Genomic DNA, 15,303 nt, shown 5'->3' with positions numbered 1-15,303 from the left:
ACCTGGGTGTACAGGCTCAGCTCACAGGGAAAACAAGGAGCTTGGTGGCCAGTTTCTGTCTTCTGCTATGTCTTTACATCTTTTTCTCCTTCAATCCATGCATCAGCTTCCCACACTGTGGGCCCCAGTCAGAAAAGCAGCCAAACTATTCATGGGCGTGGGATACAGTTTGTTGGACTAAAAAAAGCCTCTGTTTAAGTTTCTTGGGGAGCTCCTGCAGCATCCACTGGATGAAACACAACCAAGAAATCCTGGCGGAATAAGAATGGACTGCCAAAGCTTCTGCCTCTAGAAAGGGCAACAAGAAAGATGGGAAGGGCTTGGATGGTGGAAAGATTAACAGGGCTGACTACCAAATGGTCAGACAGATGGACAACACAGCACTTCAAACTCCAGTCTGTGCTGCTCCTCTTGCAGAGAAGAGCAGAGCCAGGTGAGTGCTGGACTCCCCTGCCAGAGCAGTCACTGTAGGACAGAACAGAAATGGAATTATCTGTGGAGCTGGTAGCACTGCTGGTAGCATTGAAGCAGGCCTGTGACTGTGAGCAAGGACCTTGCAGGAGCAGCTCAGGTGGGTGAGGGACAGATATAGGATGGGTTTCCTTATCCATGGAGTGCCAGCTGCCGTGAGGAGATGGGGAGAGTTCCCCAGCTGCCAACACACTTAACAGAGACAGTCTCCTTCACCACCAAACTGAGCTGAGACTTCATTTCACACGCCTTTGCAGCTCCATCTGCTGCAAATCACCATTCAAGAAACTCTGTCGACTGGTTGGCTTCTTAAAATACCAACATTCCTTAAGAGCCCAAGCACTGCAATGCCAGCACCAAGCAAGTGTGCCAAGGAGACATCATTTTGACACATGGAATCTGAGCTCCCACCAAGGCAGCTCTGCAGGGCAGCCTGCTGGGGCAAACAAAATGTGTTCCAGGGAGATCTGCAAAAAAATTGAGATCTTAAATAGGGGTTTAAAAGAAAAGAGACACAAGCATCACATTTTTCTGCCTTGTGTTTTCTTCGTCCCCCTAGGCTGTATCCTGTTTTGCAGTGACAAATTGGGGAAATAAAATATGAAGATGAACAGAAAATAAGACTGGGGGAGGGGAAGGAAAAGGCATTTATTGTCCAAAATTCATGAGGAGAAAACAAATGCCAGAAAATTCTTCAAAGTATCACCACTGATTTAAAGGCTGTTTTCATAGGAGCAGGCATTTGGAATGATGGTCAGGAGGTCTCTGCCTCCTGACCTCTGCTCTTTCCTCAACACTGTCTCCCTGTTGGTGAATCCCCAGAGTTTTCTGTGGTAATGGCATTAATCTGACTGCCCTTGTGATCCCTCTCCCTCTCCCTAACAATTCTGTAGTTGACTCTGGGCCATGGGGACTAAATGCAGTGGCTAAATGAAAGTCTGGGTCTGTTCAGAGGGGATTTGCTCCAGCCAGGTATGGAAAAGAGTTTTTCTATTCTGGGTGCAGAGACACAGAGATAAGGGCTCCATCAAGCCCTGTGCTGCACAAAAGGTTTCATTCTTGTCACGTAGTGATCAGAGCTGCAAGACTAGAAAGGGCTGCAACAATTTCAGCAGCATTGTGCAATCCTCTTCTTAGCAAACAATCTGTGATTACAGATGGGGTGGTAGAGACATGGGGAACCCATTCTGTCAGAGAGTCCATGCACACACGTCAGGGAGAGGCATTTGTATGTGCTGTGTGTGCAGGCATGCAAACGAGTGTTTATTGCATGATGGCAAGCCTGTGTGTGTGTACATGCAGCAGCATGGATGTGTATAAACACATATTCATGCCATGCACTGATTCAAGCTGATATATGTGTGCATGAGACCATATGGGGCCACCCACACAGGTGCCCACACACCCAGACCTGCGTGTAGAGCTCAGCCTAAGCCTGAGCACCAGGAATATTCACCTTCATGCACACAGGTCAGGCTGGGAGAGAGAGCATCTGCACCTTGCCAAGGACCCTCCACACACACACATCCACCCACCAAACCCACCCACACAACAGTGGTCAGCTGCCGACCCACTCAGTGTGACCTTTCTGCTCTGCAGTGGATCTTTGGGAGGAAAACTGGAAGGGTGGTGAATGGTGATGGCAGAGGGGCTCCAGAGAGGAGGACAGAGGCTGTGTTTCCAGGTTGTTACCAACACAGCCCACACATAATGTCATTTGAAGCTGTTGTTAGGGAGATGCTGTATTTGTCATCAGCAGGGAATCACAGCAGCTCAGATCAGGCAACAGCAAAACTCCCCAAGCCATGTTCTGCTTTCTGCTGTTTTAAAGGGCTGTGGAACAAGGGGGTGTGTGGAGGGGGCAAGAAGCGTTGCTGTAATGGAGTAGCCTCTGGAGAAAAGAGACAGGGGAATACAGAAAAGGAAAACACCTTTAAAAAGAAGATGCTCCTAGCTCTCCTGAGGATCCGTCAGAGAATTGAAACGCTTTATCTGCTCGAACGAGTGGAAAATATGCAAATATTTGCTTATGAAAAATTGCTGTTCTTTGCCTTCCCAAGCATAAACTATGCAAACGGCGCTCGCCACGCAGCCGGCTCACGCAGGTCTCGCACTCAGCGCGTCATGCACAAACAGGCACACGCGCATTCCCAGTGCGTCAATGCAGCCGGGCGAGGACACGTGCCCGTGTCTCTGCATGGCAAACAGGGCCCCGGGGCACGGCTACGGGGATGTCTCCGCCGGCGAGCTGTGCCTGGCAGGGCAGTGCCCCGCCGTGCTCCGGAGCCGGAGCGGCTGCGGGATGCGGGGGGAAAAGGGACGCGAGAGCCCATCCCGGTCCCGCCTGGCTCCCGGGCACGCGGGACACCTCCGGGGACACGCAGCGGGGCGGGAAGGGCAGGGCGGGGGTGGCACCGAGAGAGCGGGGGACGCGGGGGACACGGGGGATGCAGAGGGTGAGGGGGATGAGGGAGATGCGGGGGACGCGGGGGACACGGGGGATGCGGGGGACACGGGGGATGCAGAGGGTGAGGGAGATGAGGGAGATGAGGGGGATGAGGGAGATGCGGGGGATGCCGGGGATGCGGGGGATGAGGGGGATGCAGGGATGCAGGGGATGAGGGGGATGAGAGGGATGAGGGGGATGCAGGGGATGAGGGAGATGCGGGGGATGCGGGGGATGCAGGGATGCGGGGGATGCAGGGGATGTGGGGGATGCAGAGGATGAGGGGAATGAGGAGGATGCGGAGGATGCGGGGGATGCAGGGATGCAGGGATGCGGGGGATGCGGGAGACGCGGGGCATGCAGCGGATGAGGGGGATGCAGAGGATGCGGGGGATGCGGGAGATGCGGGGGATGCTGAGGATGAGGGGAATGAGAAGGATGCGGAGGATGAGGGGGATGCAGGGATGCGGGCGCTGCGCGGCGCGTCCTGCAGAGGGGGATCGGGCACCGGCCAGCAGGTGCGGCACCGCGGAGAGCCGGGAACGCGCCCGGGCTCCTGCCCTTCTCGCTGGGGTTAGGACTGCGCTGCCAGGCGGCAGAGAGGCAGTTGTGTCCCGGGCTGTTTCAAAATAAACGTGGCCAGCAGGTGGAGGGGGGATCCTGCCCTTCTACTCGTTTCTGGTGAGATTTTATCTGGAGTGCTGTATCCTGGTGTGGGACTCCCAATATAGGAAGGGCATGGATCTGTTGGAGCAGGTCCAAGATGACAGTGATGAAGATAATCAGAGGGCTGGAGCATTTGTCCTATGAGGACAAGCTGAGAGAATTGGGGTTGTTAGCCAGGAGAAGAGAAGGCTCCATGGAGATCTTATAGTGCCTTCCAGTACCTAGCAGGAGACTACAGGAAAGCTGGAGAGGGACTTTTCACAAGGGCATGTAGTGACAGGACACGGGGGGATGGCTTTAAAATGAAGGAGGTCAGGGTTAGATTGGCTATTAGGAATAAACTGTTCACTGTGAAAGTGGTGAGGCACTGGCACAGGTTGCCCAAAGAGGCTGTGGCTGCCCCATTCCTGGCAGGCTGTGAGCGACCTGATCTACTGGAACATGTTCCTGCCCATGGCAGGGGGCTTGGAATTAGATGATCTTGAAAGTCCTTTCCAGCCCAAACCACCCTGTGATCAAGAATTCTGTCATGTCAGTCTGGTTCCCTTAGTGGAAAGCACACCTCAAGGATCCAAGAGTTTGTGAGTTCCTAAACACCAGCTTCCTTGCCCATCCACCTGTCCACTCCTGCCCCACCACCCTACCCCCCTTCACTAAGCTTTTGTTTCTTTGGTGAAAAAGCTCATGGGAATCTCTGAAGAAAGTTTTCACACCCAAACCGCTGTGACACCTTTCTCAGCACTCCTTGTGAGAGCTGATACGACCTGAGTAGTGATCTGCTGTTGATAAGCGATATGGGCAGGTCTAGGGGGTGTGCGTAGGAGAAGATGGCAAGGGAGTAAAATTTTCTGGGTCTACACAGGAGGGGATGGGAGGAGGGTGCCTTCAGGTGTGTGCCAATACTGAGAAGCCACAGGCAGCAGGCTTGCTTGGAGGATATTTTTAAGAACTGGTTCAAACAGGCTACAATGTCACCTGGTATTTCCCACCCAGCCAAGCTGCTGGATCTAGATGTTCACAAGGCAGCAAACTCTTTCTGGTTGCAGTAGGGATAGCCCTTGTAGTCATATGCCAGAGTTTGGGGTGGATACCAGTGCAGTTCCTTGGTCTCACAAGCAGAGAGGGTAAGAGATGGGGCACTCAAGCTGGAAAGGCTGCTGATGAGGAGAGGGGCAGCCTGGGTGAGGCTGTCAGGCATCTCCAACTTGTGAGCCAGTGTCTGATACCCTCCCTGCTCAGCTGGGCCACACAAGCACTGGCTGTGGGGGCACTGGGAAGCAGGAGACAAAGCTCACACTTTCATGCTCAGTGTTGGAGACTGCCAGGTCTAGCTTTGCTCAAGCAGTGAGTGCAGGTGAACGGCTCTTCCAGCTGCTCCTCAGCCACGTGGCATTTCAGCAATGCACAGCAAAAAAAGAAAAAAAAAAAGAAAAAAAAGAGCAGAGTCTTTGCCAGGCCTTGATCTCTGTGTGAGACAGGCCAGGCCGCCAAGCAGCACACAGCAGAAATCCCTGCTGGCAGAAGTGCCTTCAAACTCAGCAGCAGCCCGCATAAAGCCAGGGAACGTGTCAGTTCTGATTTCTGCTTGGCCAAGGCCCCACATGGGCAGAAGTCTAAAGAGAAATGTAGTCATGCAGCTGACATCTAATAGGTCTGCCCATCCTTAGAGACACAGAAAGTATTCTAAGCCAGTGCTTTTGTACCACGCTGGTGCTGTTGAGTAACAAGAGCTGGCTGTTGCACAAGCCCTGTGCACAGACGTGGAGTCCACAGGCTGGAAAAGATTCATCTAATCATAGAACCACAGAATAGTTTGGGCTTGAAGGGACCTTTAAAGGTCATCTATTCTTTCCAGCCTCTTCTGCTGCCTGGCCAGAGATGATCAGTGATCCTGGTACAGCAGAGTGACAGCTGCTGTTCCAGGATAACCTGAGGGCACCACAAATTGCTGAAGCAAAACCCACATTGCCACGTTTCTGTGTCTCAGGTGAACCCCTCCCCATTTACAGGCACTGTGGAAGGGCAAGGGAAAAGTACCCAGGAGCAGTCAGGCTGTGATGGAGAGGAGGCAAGTGCAGAGCAGTGCTGCTCATCCCGTCCCAGCTCTTGAAACACGTGAGCTTTCTCTCCAAGGGTAGTAACAGCAGTAGCCAAAAGCCTGAACTTTGCTTCCAGAAGGAATCAGCTGTTGAGCTGAGCAAATCGTGATGCTGTGCAGGGTGGGTGGAAGAAGGGAGGGAGGAAGGGAGGGAAGAAGGGAGAGAGGGAGGGAGAGCCAAGCCTGACACGGGCCAGAGCAGGAGGGGAGGCACTCACAAAGGCCTTGGAGGCAGGATGGAAAAGACAGTAATTACATAAGAGCACTTGGCGAGCATCTGGCTGGAGTCAGCTGGGCCCTGCCGGCCCTCCCTCCCTCCCTCCGTGCTGCACTGCTGACCAGGAGCAGCTGAGGATACAGGATACGGGATACGGGATACGGGATACAGGATATAGGACACAAAGTCCGCGCGGGACCCCTGCGGAGGGGAGCGGAGGTAAGAGGTGCTCCGCTTCCCCTCCCGGCTTGTGGTGCTCCGGAGGATTAGGGGCAGAGGAGTGAGGAGCAGGGGGAGGGAAAGGCAGCTGTGGTGGAGGAGAAGCAGTCAGCAAGGGGAGGAGAAGGGGCTGTGCCTCTTGGTGCAAATGATGCCTTCGCTCTGGAGGTTTGGTGAGGGAGGAGCTGTGAAGGGTGAGTGTTTGTGCATGGATGTGTGTGTGTGTGCAACAGGGCAGACGATCCACGTGTGCTGCAGGGGAGCTGAGCTGTACACAGGGGCTACAGAGGAGAGAAAACATCAATTTCCCTCTCCATGCCTGTGGTAGAGAGGTGTGATAGGATGGATGCAGCCACTGAGGTAGGGACAGTCTTTGTCCCCCTACTTTGCCAGTGTTGTAGTGGGTACAGGAAAAGGGAGGGATTGGAGGAGGAGGAAACAGCTGCTTTTGAGCAGGGATTGCTGCAGCATAATCTGGACAGTGCTTCTCTGGGCTGCCTCCAAGGCAAAGTGTGTGATGAGGTAGAGTGAAGATTGTTGGGCACACAAGGTGCCCTCAGGCTTGGACTGTACTTTGAGCATGGCTGGCACAAGTTTACTGGATAGAATTCTCAAAATCTCCTGCAAATGTGGCTGCCCTGGCAAAATATTGCTGGTACACACCGTGCCCTTCAGGGAGCAGAGCAATATTGCCCTAGCAAAATTGTCTTTACTGGCATGAGCTTCTGCCCAGCTGGGCAATGCCAGCAGAGCATTTGTTTGCTGGCTGCTGGCAGGTCCCTATTCAGCCCAGATGAGACATTAAATACAGAGTCCTGCTCGCTCCCCACTGTGAGCTATTCTTGCAGTCAGATGAGACACAGGCTAAGCCCCAGCTGATGAGGTCCCCCATGAAGAACATCTGCTTGGCTGTGAGCAGCTCAGGAGTGCAGATGGAAATGTGGGACGGAAATGAGGACAATGGCCTCCCTGCTACCTGTTTCCCTTGGAAAGGTGGAAGAGGCCAGGCAAAAGGCCAAGAACTGCAAAAGTGGGTAATGTCATGTTTGGAAATAAGCCAGGCAGGAAAACCTGAGAGAGGCACCGCAGAAGCTTTTTTGGGACAGAGAGGAACTTTGTCTTCAGCATCAGTCTCCCATGCACCCCAGAAAATTTACTTGCCTTTAATAGTATTGTTAGCTGCCAAAATTCCCACCAGCAGCAGCCAGGAGTAGACAACACAACTGATCACAAAATCCCTCTTCTGTCAGCTGCTTAGACTCCATTAGCAAGAAGTATTGTCCTAACCATTCCTCCCCCGTCATTTCCCAAAAGGGGAAACTGAGGCACAGGCAAACATGGCCAACTTGCAGTGGATTTCATCCCGTGCTGGAGCCCGGTGAGGAGCTCATGCTCTGAGCAGTGAATTTCTCCATCCTCTTCCTGCCCCAGCTGGAAGGCATGTGCACTCCATGTTCATTGAGCTCTGGGCTGACAGGCAGCCTGAGAATATCCCTGGGCCTCCCAGCCCCCATTCCTCCCTTCCCCCCAGCTCACAGCACATATTTTCCCAGAGTTTTCCGCTTGCTTCTCCAGTGGTTCTGGGGTCCTGCCAAACGCCAGCCACTCTCTGGGAAGCGGGGCCTCCCATTCCTAAACCAAACAAATGGGAGAAGGGAAACAGGGAAAAAAAAGTCTCAGCACACGTAGACACACTCAAAACCTTATTCCCCTCAGAAACCTTGGAGCCTTCTGCAGCTCCTCTTGGAAACTGCAGAAGGCACAGTGCTGACTTGGCATTTCTGACCCCTGCAGAACAGAGATGTTGTCCATCCTTCCTTCTGCCTCCCAAAAGTCTGTATGTGCACACACCCCCCCCTTCCCCCACACACATACCCAGGGTATAAATACCCAGGTCAGTTTTGGTGCAGGATGGAATCTTCTAATCCTCTTCCCAACAGACTTGAGAAAAATCTCCTGTCTCTCCCACCCTGCATTCCTCTCCCCTCCGAAATGCCCTTCATTCCAATGTCCTGGTGCAACCACATTGTGCTTAGCCCGAAGGCACCAGCTCGTCCTCTTGGCGCCAAGCTGGGGACAATGGTCACAGCCAGGGTTTGTTTCCAGGTCCCCAGTTCTGCTGGCAGGCAGCTCCCAGCAGCCAGGCTCTGCTTCAGAGCAGGCACTTCCCTCCCATCCAAAGTGCTCGGCCTGGGATCTAAACAGGGGATATGACCAGGGGATGACACGTGCTGGAGCACAGGGCTTGGGGCTCTGCCCAGGCAGAGGGGATGACCAGAGAGGGAAAAAACTGATGCCTCTCCCAGTTGGCAGCTGCTCCTGCAGAAATATCGTGCCTGGGGCAAGAGGCCACAGTGACGTGCAGAAAAAACAATGCAGGAGAGAACGAAAGATGAGGTTTGGGGACTGTGAGTGGGTCAGGCACAGCTGGGGAGAGAGCACGGCCAAGTCAAGGACTAATGGCTGGGACAAGGGACTAGTGCAAAGGACTGAGGGCAGAATCCTGGAGCATCCTGCCTGTCTCTGGCACCAGTGCACCTTACCTTGTCCATCCTGAGATGCCAAGGCTGGGACACTGCCCTGCTGCTGCCCACCCCTCGCACAAGGCACAGCCTGTGCTGCTGGAAAGGAAAAGGCAGGGAATAAAACCAAACCGGCAAAACGTACAAGGGAAAGACGCTTCCTAGGAAAGAGTTAAAAAGACGCTGAAACCCAAGCCGGTTTAGGATGGAGAGCACCCAGAGCCAGGGAGGAGAGGGAGGGAGAGGAGAGGGGAGGGAGCCGGTCCAAGCGCAGCCAGCGCTGAGCAGCGCCTGTGCCAAGAGCCGGCTTCCTTAAACCATGGTCCCGGGGCTGCCCTGCAGGCACGGGGAGCGGCCGAGCGGGGCTGGGGAGCGCGGAGGGGATCCCGCAGCCCCGGGTGAGCAGCAGCATGGGGCACAGGCTGCCCAGGGGCTTTTCACCGCTCGGCGAGCCCGCGCTCCGTAAGCGCGCTTGTCTGCGAGCCGCGGAGCCTCGCGTCCTTCGCCCTCGGCAGAGGAGCAGCTCCGGCCCGAAGGCTGCGCCGGGAGCCGGCTGTGCCCTTGGGAAGGTGCTGGGGCTCGCCTGGGACCCGCTGGGCACGGGCGGGAGGGCACCGAGCCACGGGACGGGGGGATCTGGGGGGGAAGGAGGGGGCTGAAGTTCAGTTCTCAGCCCGCAGCACGAGAGGCATTTCTGCCGAGAGATGTGGGTCAGGCGCCCATGGGGGTTTTGGGGTTAGATTCCCATAAAGAGTGATATGCACTGATAGCAGAGCTGGGGAATTTTCTTACAGTGCTTCCCACAGATTGAGCAGCCTACAAGAGCATTCTTCTGCTAAAGAGCTCTTGAGGTTGGACTCAATGACCCTAGAGGTCTTTTTTAATCTTAACAATTCTATGATTTGTCTCCTTCCTCTATCCCAGCCTGGGGACTGAATATTCTGGTGGCTTTGATGGCTTGCCTAGTCAGCATCAAGCCCTCTCCCAGGGTCAGAGCCGGGTCCCCACTGGCCCTGCAGAAGGGCGTGGGACATCCTCTTGGGCCCTGTGGTTGCTGCTCAGATTGCAGCCTTGAGCAGCACGTAAGCTCCCTCCACAGGACACTGCCATTCCATCCCACCCCTGGCTCCAGCCGCAGAAAGATGTTTTATCATGATCTCTGCTCCATCCCTTGTGTCCTTCCCCTTCTTACACCTCACTCTTGGCACTTCCTCCTATCTTCCCAGGTCACCATGGACATAACCTACCTGCGCACATCCCTGACCTTCCTTTTTCTCCCTCTTGTTGTGTTTGGGGCACCTGCTGATGAGCCCAGCCTCACAGAACCAGGCCCTGGTGCTTGCAAGCGCTGTTGTGACCCACTGGACTCTTCCACAGATACCCCACCAGCCCCTCCCAGCCACCACCACTTTCCCTACCCAGTGCCAGAGGTCCGTCCCTATATCAACATCACCATTCTGAAGGGTAAGTCTTTGCCCCGGGTGCCAAGGCTGGCTCAGGGACTGATGGCATTGCAGTGGAGGTGACAGCTGGATTGCTGGCATGCTGGTTGGGCTAACAGACCACCAGGAGCCATCCTGGAAGATAAGTGACCACACACTGTGCCCAGTGTTTAGGGGTTTTGTGCTGTGATGGAAGTCAGTGTGTATCTCTGTCTCTACTAACCCTTCCTCCTTGATCACAGGACTGGCACTGACAGCCTCTTGCCAAGCTGGGAGGACACATTCCTTCCCTCAGACTTACTGAGTCCTGTAGTGTCTGAGGGAAGGAACACTCCTTCTCAGCTGCAGAATAAGCTTGTTTGGCAGGCATTGGCACTCAGGGAGGCTGTGGGGAAATCTCCAGGTCTGTGGGTCACATGCATTTGGGAGCAGGAGGAGGGCAAAGGGAAGCAGGAGTTATTTGCAAGCACCTCCAGGTTAAACTGGCAGTGACCCCCAGCTCGTTCCACCCTGCAGTGGCTGGCTTGGTTAAGGGGAAAGGGTTCTCTATTTTAGATCAGCTCCTCCCTTCAGGACTCCCCTTTTAGCCTTTGCTGTGGGCAAAAGCCTGTTCCCAGCTGGATGCTGCCACACACTTCTTGTAGCTCTGTGGTTTGTCTGGGTTAACTAGGCAGATGCATTCCCTTCCCTGCCCTGCCTGGAAGTAGCTGCAATCCATCAAAGCTCAGAAGGGCAAACAGAGGCCTAGAGTAGAGTGGGGTGTCATTCAATACCATGCAGGGGACGGAGAGGAGAAGAGGAACAAGATACAGATTTTGAATGCTGTCACTTAGTGCTGGAGGCTGCTCTGAGTCCCATTTCTTCTCTGTATGCACAAAGTATGTTTGGTGATGGTCTGTCTTTATATCAATGCCTGCCCAAGAGTGTGATGGGCAATGCACATACCCCAGGTTAGAACTGCAGTATTAATTACACAAGATGCTCAAAGCATGCCAGTATTGTGAACTCTAAGTTGCAGTGCTCCATCTGCCCAGTCCAGATTGTGTCTTTTCCCTCTGACCCACCCTTTTGTCCCTCCCTGATCATATTCCCCCACAGGTGTTAGCAGCTCTTCTTCTCCAGCCTACGGTGAGACAGTGTGCATCCTGTGTGGATTATTGGGTGTGGGGGCAAGGCTGTGCTGGGTAAAAGGGGTGTGGGGGAGGAAGAAGGGGTCAGTGGTACTTTGGACTGCTGGGCTCCCTCTGAGGCTGAAGTCTCCTAGGGAGAGGTTACAGCAGGGCTGTATCAATTGGTGAGCAGGGGATTCATTGGGGGAGAGACTCCAGTCACTGCCAGCGCTCTGCTAGCTCCTTTCCCACGAAGAGCAGTGGTTTTGTGACCCTCAGAAACGTTCCTTCTCCTGGCACTGCCCCATTCTTGTGCAATCCCCTGCCTCCCCACCAGGCTTTCTCACCGCCTGTGGTACCACCCAGTGCCCTCTGCTTCCTCCCGCAGGCGAGAAGGGAGACCGGGGCGAGCCTGGCATGCCGGGGAAGTGGGGCAAGGAGGGTCCGCGAGGCGAGCGGGGTGCCCAGGGCCAGAAAGGCAGCAAAGGACAGATGGGCACGGCGGGAGACCCCTGCAAGCACCAGTACGCCGCCTTCTCCGTGGGCCGCAAGAAAGCGCTGCACAGCAGCGAGGGCTTCCAAGCGCTGCTCTTCGACACCGTCTTCGTCAACCTCTACGGCCACTTCGACATGTTCAACGGCAAGTTCTACTGCGCCGTGGGCGGCCTCTACTACTTCAGCCTCAACGTGCACACCTGGAACTTCAAGGAGACCTACGCGCACGTCATGCGCAACGAGGAGGAGGCGGTGATCCTGTACGCGCAGCCCAGCGACCGCAGCATCATGCAGAGCCAGAGCCTCATGCTGGAGCTGCAGGAGAACGACGAGGTCTGGGTCAGGCTCTACAAGAGGGAGCGGGAGAATGCCATTTACAGCGACGACGTCGACGTGTACATCACCTTCAGCGGGTACCTGGTCAAGCCCAGCGCTGAATGACTGCCTCTCCTCTTCCTTGGGGCCTCTCAGGCCTTTTCCTTTTTCCTCTCTCTCTCTCTCTCTTTACTGCCCGTAACCACTGCAAATCACTTGGAAATGGGCCTGTCAAATCTCAGGCACTGAGTGTGAAACTTGCCACACTGGCTCCCACCTCACGCTCTCTTGTAGCCAGACCTGTATCAGTCCACTTTACATCATGGCACTGCCACCTCTTGCCCCTCACCTCATAGCCCCAGTTTAGGTTATTGGCTTCTTCTCAATCTGCCAGAGAGCTGCCTCTGGCATTTAGGGTTCTAGAGCAAGAGGAAAGCTGCTCCTGGGCCTGTGTCCCTCCTTGGGGCTTCATACACAAAGGACTCCTGTGGAAAGGGCTAGAAAGTCCCCACTGCTGAGGTACGTCCTGACTCCTCTCCATCCCAACTAGACATGCCAGTTTTGCAGCCTGAAACAAGCTCTTAATGTCACCTCTGATATCTGTAGTCTGGAAAGCAGGCTGGGGTCTGATATTCTCCTGTAGCACAAGGAAGATGTAGGAATTGAGAGAGGATATTGTCTTTCCAAAAAGGAAACTGTTGGCCTTCTGAACTGGCTTTCCATAGACACCCTTCTATGTCACAGAGTCCAGGCTGGCTGTCAAACCTAGACCTGGTGGGATTGTGCTCCTTTGTGCCAGCTCTAGCTCTTCAAAGAGGTGAAGGGCCAGACCCTTCATGGGCATCTCCCCATGACTCAGTAGAGGCAACCATTCTGTTCCCACTAGGGATCATCAGTACAGAACAAGAGAGAAAACCTTGAAAACCCCCCTCCCACACTTCCCCTGGGCTGCCACTCAGTCTTGGCTCATCAGCTGTGGGAAGCTAATCCAGAGAGAGAGCCCAAATCTGCTCTCCTTTGGCAGAGGTGCCTTTTCATTGTCCTCCTAAAGGTGGTTCTCCCACACTGGTGTGGAAGGAACACTCTTTCAGGGCCTGATCTCAAGGCTGTAGGGGCAATTGCAGTTCAACCAATTCCAAGCCTGGACAGGCTGCCACTTCTTTGCCTCTGTGATGGAGCAGGGATAGAGGTGAGACTACAGCATCTTGCCCAAGGGTTAAAACCTTCCCTGCCTTATGCTCCATGCCCTTTTCTGGCAATCTCATCAGAGTAACTCATCAGAGAAAAGCATGTGGCTAAAACAAACCCTCGCTCTTTCTGTCAGGTTGGAGATGTCGCAGTGAGAAAGGAATGCCAGTGGTAGGGTTTTCTAGTACTATTTGTATTGGTCTCACACTGCTCCCACTTGCATCCCTCTGGAGGGGATGCTGCAGTCCTGGGGGAGCAGGTGAGGCTGGCTCAGCACTTTAGGAAACCTACTTCCACATGTTGTGATGCTCCCATAAACAGCAGTGCCAAGACTTGCCTCTTTTCTGAGTCTCAGGGCAGGACAAGCAGGAGAAACACAGGTATTTCTCCTCTGCTCATCACTGATCATGAAATCTTCAGGCTTACCTGGGTTCTCATGATGAGCCACAGTCTCTGCCTGTAGCACCTGGGAGTACCAGTGCTCTCCCAGAAGAAATGTGAGTCATTATACAAGATTAGGTCTGGTACACACAGCCCAGGATAGCAAAGAAACAAGGGACCAAGGCTAAGTACTAAAACTGACCCTGAAAAAATTGCAGGGTATTTTCTCTCTTATCCAGTTTACTTACTCTCCATGCTTTTCAAGGAAGCTGTTCAGACTCTAGTGAGTTTCAGGAGCTTTGCTCTGGATCCTCCCCACCACTGTCAATGAGGCAATGGGTATAAAAAACAAAATTTCAATAAGGTAAGGCTGATTTTTTCACAGGGAAACGTGATGAAGAGATCATAGGAACTAAAGGAGACTGGGTTTCTTCCTCTCCCTTAGCAGGTCAAGTGTGTGGAATTGCTCAGAGACAGGACTTCAGACAGCAGAGGAAGCAGAAAGCTGGAGGTGATGCTCAGGACAGAATCCCTTTCTCTCTTCCTCAGCAGGCTGCAAACCCAGATAGAGTCTATTCACAGTGTATAGGGCCCCATGCCTCCCTGAAGAGAAGCAAGCCTCTCTAACACTGAATATCTCCATAAACAAGCTTCCTTCTTTCTCCTTTCCAATTTGGTGATTGAATGCTGGTGACAGGTCTCCTGTGCTACCCATGGGCAGCCAGAGGGTGCCTGATGCACGTGAGAGAGGAGGGCAGGGGGACCAAAGGGTGTGTTTAACAGGCTGCTGGTGCTAAACAAGATAGCATTCCCTTGGTGCTAAATCAGATTTCAGGAGTATTGGGTGCTTTCTGGAAAGTGCAGTAGGCTGAGTTGTGATGTACTCTGGAATTAATGGTGCTTTATGTAACAAAACCAGACAAACTCCAAGAACTTTTGTATATATATATTTTTTCAGTGGTATTAAACTTTTTTCCTTGGTTGTTTTGCACTTAAATCTGTTCTTCTCTCCCAACCTATTCATTCTAGCTCTGGCTATTGCTGAATGATGTGATGGAAAAGACATTGAGCTGAAATTGACAGGTACAAAGTCTAACTGAGCTCTGAAATTTCCTTGGGTAATCCGTGGCAATCTTGTGTCTGTTTCCTTTGCAAAGAGCTGTTACCTTGAAATATTTACTGCTTTAACATTTCTAATTATGACAGCCCTCTCCCTTTTGCTGAAAAAGCTTTCAGCAAATTCAAAAAAATGACTCTTTGGAGATTAAAAAAAAAGAAAAATCCCAGGATGATACAATGGGTTGTAGGAGTAGGCTTCAACGACTTGTTTAAATTGAGGAAGGCTGGGTTAATGTTGCAGTTATCTTAAGGGAGATCAGATCACTTTATCTTATAAATGTTTTAGCACATTCTTTAATCAAGTACTTGGTAAGCACAAGCATTTTCTGTTTTCCCTATGACATTTCTGTTTTCTCTGCCAAGACCTGAAGGCCAGGAAGAGCAGTGTAGGAGGGATAGTAAACTGTTGACTGCACACTTGTTCCTCCTGATATTGGACTGAGTGGGAGTTGCAGAGTTAAGATGGACATGCATATTTGGAGGTCCTGTGTGTGGTGAGAAAGGCCTGAGATTCAGGGCAGAGACAAGTGGCTATTGCTCATAAAGTTGAGGGAGAAGGGAAAACATAAGCAGGGACTGGAAACTTGCAAGCTGGAGTGAAAGATCTAGGAGGAG

At 53.1% G+C, this 15,303-nt stretch overlaps 2 protein-coding genes across 4 annotated transcripts; both read left to right on the top strand.

The window, feature by feature from the left end:
• The first annotated feature begins 2,632 nt into the window (after positions 1–2,632).
• LOC130248341 (uncharacterized PE-PGRS family protein PE_PGRS20-like) lies at positions 2,633–3,495 on the top strand. Its single transcript, XM_056482051.1, has 2 exons — positions 2,633–2,999; positions 3,281–3,495. Exons 1-2 carry the CDS (start codon positions 2,633–2,635, stop codon positions 3,493–3,495), a joined length of 582 nt encoding a protein of 193 aa, XP_056338026.1.
• A 2,403-nt stretch (positions 3,496–5,898) lies between these two features.
• On the top strand, positions 5,899–14,884 carry C1QTNF6 (C1q and TNF related 6). 3 transcript variants are annotated; one of them, XM_056482187.1, is made up of 3 exons: positions 5,899–6,117; positions 9,866–10,103; positions 11,579–14,883. In XM_056482187.1, the coding sequence occupies exons 2-3, from the start codon at positions 9,872–9,874 to the stop codon at positions 12,124–12,126; spliced, it is 780 nt and encodes a 259-aa protein (XP_056338162.1). In that variant the 5' UTR covers positions 5,899–6,117; positions 9,866–9,871; the 3' UTR covers positions 12,127–14,883. The 3 variants fall into 3 exon arrangements, with proteins under 3 accessions (XP_056338162.1, XP_056338163.1, XP_056338164.1); XM_056482188.1 differs by lacking the exon at positions 5,899–6,117 and adding an exon at positions 8,956–9,037 and having other exon boundaries at positions 11,579–14,884; XM_056482189.1 differs by lacking the exon at positions 5,899–6,117 and adding an exon at positions 9,126–9,208 and having other exon boundaries at positions 11,579–14,884.
• The last annotated feature ends 419 nt before the right edge of the window (positions 14,885–15,303 follow it).

Source organism: Oenanthe melanoleuca, chromosome 1A (assembly GCF_029582105.1).
Source record: "Oenanthe melanoleuca isolate GR-GAL-2019-014 chromosome 1A, OMel1.0, whole genome shotgun sequence".
Lineage (NCBI taxonomy): Eukaryota > Metazoa > Chordata > Aves > Passeriformes > Muscicapidae > Oenanthe > Oenanthe melanoleuca.
This window is presented reverse-complemented; position numbering and strand designations above follow the sequence as displayed.